The 13934-nt window shown below is 42.5% G+C and overlaps 1 protein-coding gene across 7 annotated transcripts in view; it reads left to right on the top strand.

The window, feature by feature from the left end:
• Positions 1-13934, top strand: part of MYRIP (myosin VIIA and Rab interacting protein) — a 144889-nt gene that overhangs the window by 53856 nt on the left and 77099 nt on the right. For all 7 annotated transcript variants that reach the window (XM_080975782.1, XM_080975786.1, XM_080975781.1 and 4 more), the window contains exon 3: positions 13346-13567. In XM_080975782.1, coding sequence (XP_080831908.1) covers positions 13346-13567 — 222 coding nt within the window. The remainder of the gene's footprint in view (positions 1-13345; positions 13568-13934) is intronic.

The raw sequence follows: 13934 nt of genomic DNA, 5'->3' as shown, positions 1-13934 counted from the left end.
TAAAATGGAGTGGAACAAGAACTATAGAAAGGTATGACTTGGAATGAAAATTCCAAGGCTACCTTAATGGTTTGCAGTGGGAAAAGAGCATGTGGGTGTTTCCTGAACACCATTAGCTTATCTGCAGCACTTACTGATTGCAAATGCGTGGTAATCTATTTAGTTTTCCAGCATCTACCAGCTGGGTAGAAAGCCACTGCCAGCAGTTCTTCTACTGGGGAATAACCTACAGATAGTCCCAAAATGGGCATTTTAGGGTAGCACTGGGGCTCCAACAGCTTCAGATCTACGGGATCCTTTGGATCTTCAGCCAAAAGATGAAAAGCACACTAAAGTCTATATGCTTAAACATAGCAATAATCTTTTGTGTAAAGGTCTTGAGTACAAAATGCCTCCCCCCCCCCCCCACAGAAAAGAAGACAAATGCTGAAGCTACTGAGTCAGTTGAATTCTATGCATGTCTACTTACAGGGGTGGACCTTGGTAATATAGTGCCCTGTGTGAGAGCATGACTCTCCCCAACCCTCATGGTGCCTTCCCAAAGCTGGTTAAGGGAGGGAAGGAGCCTGAGGTTCCCTATTCTTGATGCATGTGATGATCAACTTATCTGCACAGGAAGTCTCTGCATGTGTGCACCACAGCTACCAGACGGAAGCTACCAGAATCCAGTCTGTGGGAAGGAGAAGTGGATTTCAGATGGCATCCCAAATGTTTGTTGGTATCTGGATGAAGGTTCCGCTGAGCTATTTCCATAATGGCGCTGGATAAGCTCTGCACCTCTAGCTAATAAAAGTTAATAGAATTAATAATTGGAAGCAAATTAAAAAGTAACTTGGATGGGCGACAGTAGCATCTGTGCTTAGAATGTGTGAAAGATCCACGAAAAGCTTCATTTAAATGGTTCTCCACAGAAGGAAGGTTAGCGCATATATATTCAGTTTCATAATAGTGCTTGGATATTTATGCATTTATACTTTGGATACCTGCATTTCTAGAAGAAAATTTTGGGATCGCTCATAAGGGAATGGTGCTACAGAAACTGAGATAGTACCACAGATTAATTGCTGCACTGCATGGGTGTGATGGCCTGGGAATCTGATTCAGAAGCTGAATCTGAGGAGTCGCAGCCTGCACAGGAGTCCCCGCCTCCAGGGCCGTCTGAGCCGGGGCAGGGGCTTGAATCTGAAGGGCCTGCACCTGTGCCGGGTCCTCAGGAGCAGACACCAGATGTATCCACTCTGGCTCGGGAGGTGATTGAGGACCCATTGCCTGCAGGTGCGCCTCTCCCAGCCCTGTCAGGGGAAGGTGAAGCTGCCCCTGGGTCCAGTAACCCTCCAGCCTCTCCTGAGCTGCAGAGGCTCAGGGCAGAGAGGCGGAGGGAACTAAGTGCTCTCAGGAGGAGTGCTCGCCTTAAGGCCAGGAGAGGCGGGTCACCTGTGGGCCGGGACTGCCCCTGGCCTCAGAGGAGATAAAGGTCAGTCAGCCCAGTCCCAGGTTGCGGGAGCAACGACGTTGGAAACCTGTTTCTGCCATCACCCAGACCTGTTTTTCCGGAGTTCCCGACCACGCCCGGCTTCTTGCTTTGGACCCCGCTTCCCCCTTGGTGGACAGTCTCCAGGCCCTCGGCCCAGGACCGGACTTTGACCATGCCTCACGGTAACCCCCCCCCGGACCAGCACAATGGGATTGTAATCTCTTGACCTAATAGAATTGGCAATGGTTTTCAAGGGAGAAACCTTGACTTGCCTTAGTCAATTGTTTCTTATTAAGCATTACTCTTGCAAAAAAATTGCTTTGGTTCTTAATGCCTGTCATTGGCAATTCCGTACTGATCATGGCATCCAGTGGAGTCCAAGAAGAGAGAACTCAGTCCCTGTTTACCATAACAGTTGAAGAAGACTCGTCCCCTTTGCACCCTCTGTGTGTATGTAGGCATAGAGCATTTGGCAGAATGGCACGTCTCTTCCCACCTTCCAAATCTCCACCCAGCACTTCCCTGCTGCCTGATGTAAGTTACTTTTGCTCCAGAGCAAAAACAACTTGTATCTAGACATACATTACTATTTATTCTCCATTAAATTTTGCAGACATTTATTGATTACATTTGCAGATGTCTCCTACATAACTAATACCAGGGTAGTTTGCAGACAATATAGAATATACAAAGGATTAAAACAGAACAATGACAAGACAGAAATCAAGCCATAGCCTATTAAAACCACAACAGCCCACAGACTATCTAAAGCATCACTGATACAAAGACAACCAATACTAAATGCCCATCAGAATTAATAGTCAAACTCTCATACCATTACCATTACAGTATGTAAAGCAGGTCACCTTCCTACCTTCAGTATTTTGAGTTTCTCTTTCTCTGAGGACTCTGAACTTCTCAGGACCCAGAACCTAAGAACTAGGAGAGTGGTGGTGAACCTTTTCAAGACCGAGTGCCCAAACCGCAGCCCAAAACCTCTTTATTTATTGCAAAGTGCCAACACAATGTGCCCAGAGTTGTTGAGCTTTTTTTGGGGGGGGGGGTTCCCCAGGGTTGTTGTTTGGGGGAGACTTCTCATAGGCGCAGCCACCGTTTACTGCGTCCCCACCAGTGAAGCTGAAGACCAGCCCCAGCTAGGGACCACGCTCCAAGCATGCTGCCCAAAGTTCTACCGTGTGGGCCAGCTGGGCTTTTGAGGTATCTCGCTTCCCAGGAGGAGGCCCTGGACCCTGTATAGGCGCCGCTGTTTCGCTGCGGTGGCAAGACGTGGCTCAGGCAAGGGGCTGGGTGGTGCTCCGGTGGGGCCCCGGAACTTGGATGGGAGCCACGTCTTTGCAGCGTCCCAAAGGACAGGTTGTGCTCCAGGCAGGTTCCCAGGCATGGCACAGCCCCACTCTCTGGCTTGCTGCCTCTCAGTAAAGATGGCGCACAGCAGTCAATGGCGCTTCCTGACTTGGCACGGCAGCTGGGGCTGGGGTCGCCGGGGGCCGGCTGCGCGCAGCCTACTTGGGGAGCTGCCCCAAGAGCGCCCAGCTGGTGGAGGAGCGGCCGCGCCGGCAGGAAACAGTGGCGGAGGGGGCAGGGCTCTTCTTTGGCAGTGGCTGCCTCCACCCAGATGTGTCAATAGTGCGTGTGCCACCAGAGAGGGCTCTGTGTGCCCACCCTGGCACATGTGCACATGTGCCATAGGTTCACCACCACTGAACTAGGATAATCAGTTTCCTTGGGCAAAGAACTCCTGGCTAACTAACTTGCAGTGGAATTCTATACATGCCTTCTCAGAAGTAAGCCTCACTGGGGTTAGTGGAGCTAAGTGCCTGAATTGAATTGGCCCTATATTGATATGAATGGGATTGTGTTGTTAATAGTCTCTATATAACCATGGAGGTGTTCACTTGTTTAGAAACTCTTGACACCCCCCAGCACCTCTGCATAACTAAGCTGTTAGCATTTCCTGAGTTTCCTTCCTCTAAGCAGATGTTCAGAATAAGAAACAACAGAAGGTACCTAAAAAGCACAGAGCCTTCTGGAAAATAAACTGCAATTAAGAAGCAGCTTTACCGTTTGTTTTGTTTTATGTTACTTGCTTGGGGCAGTAAAAGGTAGAAGTGTGCAAATCAGTTGCTGTGCTGGTAGAACTCACTTGTGCTTCCACCCAGCTTTTTAAACAGCAGTGGTTTGCTTCCATATTAACTGGCAGTAAAGCCACTGGTGACTTATGTGAAGCAATATCATTGTCACAGTCACCCCAATTCTCAATAGTGAGATTTCACAGGTTCCAGTGCATTCCCAGAGTTCAATTTCCTAGGAATGAATGGCAGTGGAGACTGTGGTGTCTTTAGAATATGTGGTTTTATTTACACATATATACAACCTGAGCATTTTCTATTGTCACATTCCAAAGCACTTTAGATTCAACCAAAGGCTTACACATGCCAATTAAATTGGTTTTTTTTATTGAACATCAGCCCCATCCTCTCTGTGCTGCATAGCAAACTTATTTTGAAACTTTAGGAAGATTTGAAAAACAAAACAAAAAAACACATTTGCTATGCAGATTTTGATTTGAGAAATTAAAGTGTAAAGTACCTTTGGGCAAGAAACTAGCGCAATGTGATTATTTGCATCCTGGTCTACATCTTTTATTTATGTATTTATTTACTTCTTCACCCTTCAAATCATTTCCCGCAGCGACTTTTAATGCACTTCAGAGCGGAATTTACAGCAGTATTGATGGCAACTCTCATTATCCTGCCTTCTTAACTATGTCATTTATATAACTTTGTACTTCTATAAGTTGGTGTAATTTATAAAGTAAAAAAGGCCTGCATATGGTGATGGTCACATATGCTCCAACTATCCCTGTTAGACTACAGGTCATTCTATCCCATTATTGTCTACACTAACTGTAGAGAATATTTTAAGGTGTTGAGACCATGGCAATCTTGACATGTTTAAAGATACTGTTTTGTTTATAAATGTTGGCCAATCTTTGTTTGGGGAAGGGAGAGAAGTATTGTTGTTGTTTATTTTTTTATTTTTTTTAAAAAAACCAATCCTACACATTAAAAAAGTCACCGACTGGCAGTGGCTCTGCAGAGAATATCGCCAGTCCTACCTACAGATGCTGTGGATTAAACCTAGCCAACTACATCAGCGTAACTCTACTTGTTAATAAAATGTGGCGATAGTATTGCAGCTTAGACAAAGCAGAGTGGGACAGGTCTATGCAGCACAATGATAAGAGGTTTGCTGTGTCACTGAGCACCAACTATACTTGGCTGTTACTGTATCTTTTGCAATATGGTCTGCCACCATCACGTCTGCGAGAATAATGATTTGGTAGAGCAAGGTCTTTTTGGTTGTGGCTCTGACCTTGTGAAATGTACTTCCTAATGAAGCTCATGACTGCCTTTCCTGGAATAATTTGGAAAGGCATTCTAGATGAGCAACCACTTCTGAACGTTTTATGGAGGAGTTCTGCTGCAATCCTGTTCTCATTTACTTGGGAGTGAGTTTCATGGTATTCGATGGGTCTTACTACTGGGTAGACATTGTTAAGCTTGCAGCCTTAATCTATTTTATTCCTTCTTGTTAATTCAGTACATTTCCAGTATTACTAAATGTGTGAGCTGCTTTCAATGCGGAGAGAAGGCAGGGGTGATTTTTTAAAAAGAGGTCATTATCACCACAACTGACCATTTAAATGTTGCTATTTTCCTGCATTCATTTTAAGTTCTGCATAATGCCCATTCTTTGTATGGTGATTTCTTTGGTGAGGATGACCACTGGTACCTGTCTTCTAGCCTTGCTTGCATGATGTATAATGTAACTTTCTTGGCATTTCTTGGATGACCTAATTTGTTCGGAGGCTGACCAAGCAGGAAAGCTGGGTTTTTACCTTATTTAGTTCATATCATGTGCCTGTTAATCCCTTTCTGCAGTTCATTTTTTGTTTTGTTTTGTAACAAGCCCAGCATTGAGTTTTGAAAGGAAAAATAGTATTGTATACACTGTCATAATTCAGTGAAAAGTATTAGTCATTAATCCAGGCTTTATATGCTAGTTACTTTGTCTTGCTCAAGTGGAGTTTTGTGTAAGGGGTCAAAATGCAAAACTATCCTATATGTTTAGTGGTTCTGCTGTTGGATTTTCAGCATCTAACAATGTATATCATTTAGCCCCCAAAACTGCTGAAACCTATCCTGCAATGTATTTTCGTTTGTTTCTGTGTCAAGGCACATCTTCAGCCATAAATTGCCAAAGGCCAGGTGAGATCTGAGCTGAAAGGCAGCTGAATGTAAACTGAAATGTCCACTCTTGCATTTGATTGTAGAAGAAATCTCTAAGGCAATTGATGAAAAAGCTTAGCTGAGAATTCCCATAGAACATTTCCACCTCCCCTTAACATTAAGCCATTAGGGTTGCTCATATGGGAGTAGCAGTATGGAATCTGAGAGTGATCTCAAACTTTGATTCCTTAGTAATGTATCTTAGGAGGAAAAGGGTGTCTGCCCATGGTTCCCAAATTGCACCTAGCTCCCCTTCTCTCACTGCACTAATGGCAGTGGGGCTGCTAATAGAGAGGCGTAAAATTGTATTTCTCAAACAAGATAATCCAGTTTGAAACACAAGCGCAGGAAATACATCTAATCATTCACAGCAGAGATGAATATTCCATTAAATACATCACCCTGAGAACTAGTTTGGCATTGTTCAAACCATATGATTAATGTACAGATGTTATTTTCCTTAATTACTCTACAACCAGCTTTGTCTTAGAAGTAGAATATAAACTTTCCAATAAGGATAGTATTAGAGGCCAGAATGTAGCACTCAGAAGAAGTAGATGGTTCTGTTCTGGAGAGTGGAGTTGATTTCAAAAAGAAAACACTTATTTTAGCAGGTATCTTTGCCTGGACTAACATTAATATCAGCTTGGCATATCCAAGTCCCTACAGAATGCATTTTGAACATTAGTGTTAGCATAGTGGGTATCTGTGCTGCATGCCATATACCCTAGTTTATAGGTTTCTAAGGAGCCGTTTGTGGATTAGCTATATACCTCACCAATGTTTCTGGATCAAATACCATAAACCTAGAGATGTCCACCCAAAAGTTGGGGACAGGTTTAAGTCACCCTACCCTACTTCTCTACAGTTCTTATCAGTAGTAGAACTGTGATAAACACTGCAGAAGCCTGCAGCCACTGGGCATAATAGTGACCATTATAGGATCACCTACTTCTGGACTATTTGATTAAGCATTTATCAGGAAGATATATAATGGTTGCACCAAACAAATAATAACTTGGCTTCTTGGAAATCAGTTCTGTGATGAACCTTGGGATTGTAAATCTTGCAGAGGCTCTGATTAGAAATAAGTTACTTGACTTCTGTGCATCAAGAAGAAACTGAATATTTTTATTCTCTTTTCTGGAGGCTGCATTAAAGTTTATCTCTCTCGGTACTGAGCCATATGGAATCTGTAAGGCTTGGCACCTGCCCAGCCAATTTGCTGGTATATTGCACTCAGACTATCAGAGTAGCTCTAGAGATCTCTGTTCCTTTCTATTTGCAAGAAACATGCCAAACCCGAAAGCTATATTTGACAGTGGTTGCTCTCATGTTTCCCCTTCATTTATTTTCAGTTTTAAAGGATGCTTTAATCATTACTCAAATCATGAGATTCACATAATGTCTGTACATTACATAATAAATGCTTTTAGTCTACCACATCACTTGAAATGTTAAACCACTGCTGCAGGGCAATTTTATGCTATGAAATGATATAAAAATTCTTGTGTGGCACATCCACTGTGACTCACTATTGTACCATTGCAAATTATTGGACAAACCTGAACAATTATTGTCCCACCAAATTCACTTATGAATATTTATAGAAATGAATACTTACATAATGCTGCTGGTGGTACCAAGTGTGGCAGCAACCAAACCTGGCTGCAACAGAGGGTGGGTTCTTATCAAATTTTGCACAAGTTGAAAACCCAGGAAAGTTTTGAAAAGCAGTCTTCCCCATTTGCAATATTGGCAGTATTTGCCCAGAGCATTCAGCCTGATTAGTTTGCAGAAGCTTTGTTGGGAGATTATACGATGTCCACTGTCTACTGAGCATTCATTCTGATTTGTTTCTGAGGGGAGGTTGTACAACATCATGTCAAGCAATTGTTATTCCATACTTCCTAGTGCATTCCCAATCATTTTCCTTAATGCAAATAGTCTGATTTTTTATTTTGGAAATAATAATAATAGTTGTTGTTAAACTTATTACAGCAGTCTGCTTCCCCAGTGTGCTCCTTGTGGGTAACATGTTGGTGACTAAGACCCCTGCAGCCACCAATATTGTACCCTCTGCTCATTAGCTGAAAGTCTTCAGCCCAAGCCTGGATCTACCCAAATCTGCCCAATTTGGTTCAGAAGTAAGGCTTTATCTGAATATGGTACACAACCCTATTAGATTACTGTCAAATTTGATTAAAATCAGCACAGTTTTGAAAAGTTCAGCCCACAATCTTGATTCAAAATGGCATCCAGTGCTATCTCAGTCCTTCTCTATCTTTGGAAATTGGCTTATCGATGCCAAATTGGGTGACAATATCTTCAGAGATGTCCAAATCATTAGAGTTTGGAACTGTTCGGTTCGTCATCTTGATTCAAAGTGGTCTCCAACCATTGCCACGTTTCCAAATGTAGACGAAAAATGGCTGCTCCACCTCTGGAACCCTTGTGACAGATTGGATGGCAATATTGTGAAAGGCATTTGGATATCTACATATGGGGAGGCAGATGGGTGGGAATATGGACCAACAGACAAACCCCTTTCCAAAACAGAGTAGATCATGCATTCAGCATACAAAGGAAGAGGCCTAAGGGCTATCATACACCATTATTTCCTAACAATATCCTCTACTTCTATGGAAAAGCACCAGCCAAAGGAAAAAGGAAAAAATGATGGGGAAAGGAACCTTTTGCATATTGAATTCTTCATAGCCCTATCTATCATTGAACAAAGAGATCCTCAAATCAATATTTCAAACCATAACTAGAAATAAGGAGCAGAGAAAGGGAGCAAAGGAGAAAGAGGAAAAGAAGACAAAGAGGAAGAAGAAATCAAAATTCTATAACTTTAATCCAATGATATGTTGGAGGCCACTTAGCACAAATTAACTTCCCATGTGAACTGCACTCTTTCCACGAACCATGTAACGTTTGAGCAGCACACTTGGCTCCGTACATGATGACTGAAAAATCTTTTAACAGAATGAGAGCTGCAGTCTTGTGTGAGATTGAGGCTAGTCTGTAGCCCAGGCATATTGTTGGAAGCCAAACTTGGACCATGAGATATTTTAGCCATGGGCATTCAAATAAAACTATAAATCTAAATAAATACTTGTACTTGATTCCATACTAGATGCTCATGATAAATACCAACATTTTCTAGAAAATGAAGTTGCTGAAGATGTGTGGCTATGGCTTTATTACTTTTTTGAAACTTTTTATTGTATGATAGCAATTTCATTTTCAGCTTTGTATGCTGCCCCGCTGCCAGAGGGTTCCACAAGGCAACGGAAAGCAAACACCAGTTTTGACAGTAAATCATAACGAAATGTTGAGGCTCAAGGGAAAATGCATTAAGAGCTATTTGCTTTTAAAATTGTACATCTAATGGGGCATTTTAAACCAGTTGCTGCCTCATATAAGAAATAGCCCAAAGATTAGATATATTTATTTTCTCATGCATTTTGTCAGACTGTGTACTCTGTGTATGCATACAGTGCCAGCAAATACTACTATTAGGTTCTGTGTGTTAAGGTGAATTGAACCACCCTGTATTTTGCTTATTCCTAACTCTGGGTTCAAGCCCCACAAACAATTCCTGCATTGCAGGGGGTTAAACTAGATGATCCTAGTGGTCCGAGACCTCACAGGCTATATGATTAGTTTTAACTCTTAGTAGTTGCAAACCCTTTTAAATTTAGCCTATTGTTAGTGTGTAGCTTATGAAGTCTGTGTTTATTGATCCCATGTTACATCTTTTAATAAGTATGGTATTTCCCTTTTGATAGGATAAAATTACTTTTGATTTATCTTGGTTGTCACCCTTGAGGTGCCACATTCTGGAGGTTCAAGGTCAAAAGATCTGAAATTGGGTGTCAGGGTTGCATGTGTGAATTACCCACTTTATGAGAACAGGAAATATTTCTCCTGGGAAAACATTCAATCATGCAATTTCCCATCTCCCTTTGAAGTGGAGTCATCCAGGCACAGTTTTAACACCTCATCTGTTGTTTATGTGAACTAGACTTCAGTGTGAATTAATCTCACATGCCATCTCAACATGCAATAAATTACATTAATTTTTGCCCCTGTTGATTTTAAAGGTGAGCTTAATTTAGCAATGTGAAATTAAAAAGCAAACTTTGATCAGTTCATGAAACCAGATGAGACAAATATAAAATCAATATTCGGGGGGGGGGGCATTTTTATTTGTGCAGTCTTTTTAAAACTGAGTAGCGGCAATCACAGTGCGTAATTTGAAATGTTTGTCCAATTTGCATAACTTACCACTTTCCTTGATGCATCTGTTATTCTTTGAACTTTAACAAATATCCCCTCTGTTCTGCTGATTAAATAATAAATCTGGGGAGTTTTAGAAGTAGAGGAAATAAATATTTTATCATTTCAAATGTTGAAGACTTATCTTCTGTTTTATTCCTACAATTCCAACTCTGCACTGTCTAGGGATGTTTTCTAGAAAGTGAGTTTCCACTGTTCATTATTCATTAGAATGCAAGTTGTGTTCCTCTGTTAGAATAAATCCAAATTATGAATAGTGTCATAATGTAACCATAAAACAGCATTGTTATTTCCTTACATTTATTTCCCACCTTTCTTCAGTAGGGAGACCCAAGCACCATACATGTGATTCCATGGCAGTCATCCAAGCACTGAACAGAACTACTTAACTTCTGTTCAGGTGGTAGCTTCTCACTCAGGTGCCTTCAGACTATATTACCTGGGTCCATGAATTCTATTGCTGCTATGCTCAGTGCATCACCAATGCCAGATTTCCTTCCATGTTTTTCTTAGTGCAATTAGTGCCAGAGAGAGATGCAAATAACTTCCGGCTTTTATATTCTCAAAGGGTGCATTGTGTTTTTTTCTCAATTAGCTGGCAACGGAATTAGAACATGGGTTCCTCAGAGTATTTAATACACTGAATTAACAACTAGCAGTGCCCTTGCCAGTTGCAACGATATTTCTGTAAAGCCTACTCACAGAAAAGTTCTATTCAGTAAACGTTTCTGGCACGTTTAATTAAAGTGTATTTCTCTTAGTCTATTTATCCTAAAAGTTTTTTTAGTTTTTTTTAAGTGTAGTTCTTTCAGAATCAGCCGATTCCAAAATCCATATTGGAGCAATACTGTCATTAAGCCAACCAAAATGACACAAAATAATGTGCAAGCTTTTGAGTTATTCAGAACTCTTCATTGGGCTAGATGGTAACCAAAGCGGTGGTAAGGTGGGAGCTGGCTGGACTCTACATCTTGTAAAAGACTTAAGTAGGAATGTGGAAGGAGTTAGCAGACATTCAAATGAGACCATGTAGGTGTTATGCAGCTTCCAGACTACACCAAATCTGCTTGGGAAGAAGAAACAGACAAAATGGCTGATTCCCCATGTCTGGAAACACCAGCCGCAGCTGTTACCCTGGTTTGTATCTTTAGGCAAAAGACACAGGTTCCTTGGTGGGGGCAGGGGGGAGGCTTGCTTAAGTCATGCGGTCTAAGCTTGGAGCATTCATCTTAGACCTCCTTACTGGTAAGGTTCACATGGGTAGAACAAAGGCTTGATAACCCATCCACCCAAGGTGGGGGAGAGAGACATAACTATGCTGGGCACACCAACTTACTCTATGGTCTTAACCCCTTCATGCATTAATTAGAACTTAGCATGTTGGTTATAATGCGGATGGTTTATCTCATATTGATTTGTTATCGCCTCCTGTTTTATGGTATTGTTATGCATTTAAATGTGTTTGTATCCTGGTCTGGAATTTGGCCAAGTGTAGACAGACAGACAGATAGCATTACACTAGAAACTTTTAGGTAAAGATTTGGCAGGATAGCAGGTAGCATTCTCAGACTAGCTCTCTCCCGTTGTTTGTTGACCTAATGCAGCAAATGGTTGAAATGTTCTGAGAAGGAAAGAGCAGAGGTGTGAACAGATTCTGAGGATATGAAGATGAAATCAATAATGTAATCAAGGTCATTAAAAAAGAGTGGATGGGGAAACCCAGCCAGATGGGCGGGGTATAAATAATAAGTTATGATGATGATGATGATGATGATGATGATTACTACTACTACTACTGCTACTACATTAGAGAGACCAGTTGCTACTTTGTCCCCTTACTGCATTACTTTTCTCAGGGCTTCAGGATGCTTGCTTTAGCAGAGAAGACAGTCCTTTGTTAATCAGCAAGGAGGAGAGTGACTGCCATGTGTAACACAGACTGATAGTGTGGTTTATTAGGCTAGTACTGTGGGAAATATAAAATACAAATTTTGGAAATTATAAAAGTAGGGGCCACTCAAATGGAAATGAAGGACACCACTCAAAGGTTCTAGTTAACATTAAACAGAAGAGCAATAATATATGACATTATATAAACATTACATAAACTGGCATTAAACCTTTATAACTTCTTTAGAGAATGTAGTTAGGCTGTTTAAAGTTTAATGGCTCACTGCTCCTAGGCTTCTGGAATCTTCAAAGCACATTGCAGTAGACCTCATTTATCCCTCCTCAAGGCATGGGGTGGGGGAGTGTTGACTAAAAATAACTTTTCAGATGGGCAGCGGACAGCCAGCCTGTTGCCTAGATGGGTAAGCCAACAAGCTTGGGTTGATGAATACTTGGACTAGAACATTCAGGTGAGACAACAATAAGAAGCCTGCGACAGGAAGGGTGATCCTGCCCTTGGGTGGATGGCAGTGCAGCGCAGGAGTGTGGGGCTGCCAAGCAAGCAAAGGAGCAGACATGGCATTGGCAGGGTAGAGAACCTGGGAATGGCCACCAGGGCAGCATGAACTGGAGAGCCCCCTCAATGACAGCTTGCCCCAGGGGTCCCTCAAACCTGCAGTACTCGCAGGGCCGTCTTAACCGTAGGGCCCAGGGGTGCCAGGTGCCAGGCTTTCAGGGGTGCCAGGCCAAGAGTCCAGGGCCCGAGAGTCCGGGGAGGAGCCCGCCCATCGGTCAGAGCACCACGTCAAGCTCTTCTGCTGCAGGCAGCTCTGCGCCGTGAGTTCAGGGGTGAGTGAGTGAGCAAGCAAGGCGCTGAGGTGGCCGGCTAGCTCCGACCTCCTGCGCGCCTGGGATTGGCATAGGGCCATGGAGAGGCCCACCCAGCGCACACTGCTTACACCACGAGGTGCCCGGCTACGCTCAGTTGCCAATGCTGATGCCTCAGGCTGGTTTGTTGAGCTGGGCTCCTTATGTTTCCTGTTTTCTTTTCCTGAGCAGAGATAAGCGTGGTGATTACTACTACTACTCGGGAGCCTCGGGTGGATCTTTGCACCCCGGCAGTGCATATGCTTAACATGGCCCTGAGTACTCATGCCATACCCTCTGATGAAAATAGGGACATCCTAAGGAAAAGCGGGACTTTCCGGGCTCAAATCAGAAATCAGGATGGCTTCTGTTAATCTTAGGAAATAGGGACACTTGGAGGGCCTGTCCCTGTGCTTTTGAAGACTGGTCCGATTGCTGAATGGAAACAGCATTATTTTGATTCTCTCTCTTTCATTTCTTTCTTCTGGGGTTCTAGTGAAATGAAGCAGAAGCTCGATGAAGAGGGTAACAAGTGCAGCATTCTCTCCAAGCAGCAGAGGTTTAACGAGCGCTGCTGCATGCGTTGCTGCTCCCCTTTTACGTTTCTCATCAACACCAAGCGGCAGTGCCAGGATTGCAAATACAACATCTGCAAGAACTGCAGCTCCTATCAAAGGAAGGAGAAAGGTTGGCTCTGCAGTGTTTGCCAGCAAGCTAGGTGAGTGCATTTTGTGATACTAATAAATAACAGGGTTGGTGCCTTCTTCTTACCTTTTTTATTTTAAATTGCAAGCTGTTGACACAGATGAGACAAAGAGAGACAAAAAAATTACTCCCATTAAAACAACATTTTGCTGTGTGACTTGTTAGTCCATTGCTTCTCTGGAGAGTCCTACTCATTCTTCTATTAATCTTGCTTCATTCATGAAACATATGGCTCATCTCCTTTCTTTTCTTTTTACCAAGCTTTGTTTTCAAGTTGCTTTGACCAAATGTCAAATCAGCATAACAGGGTTTTAGAGAGACATATGAAACCTCTGTATTGGCAACTGTGATAAAAAAAAATCCTTCCAGTAGCACCTTAG

This window comes from Podarcis pityusensis, assembly GCF_964106645.2.
Source record: "Podarcis pityusensis genome assembly, chromosome: 12".
NCBI classification, from domain to species: Eukaryota; Metazoa; Chordata; class Lepidosauria; order Squamata; family Lacertidae; genus Podarcis; species Podarcis pityusensis.
Note: the sequence above shows the minus strand (reverse complement) of the source record. Positions and strands in the feature narration are given on the sequence as shown.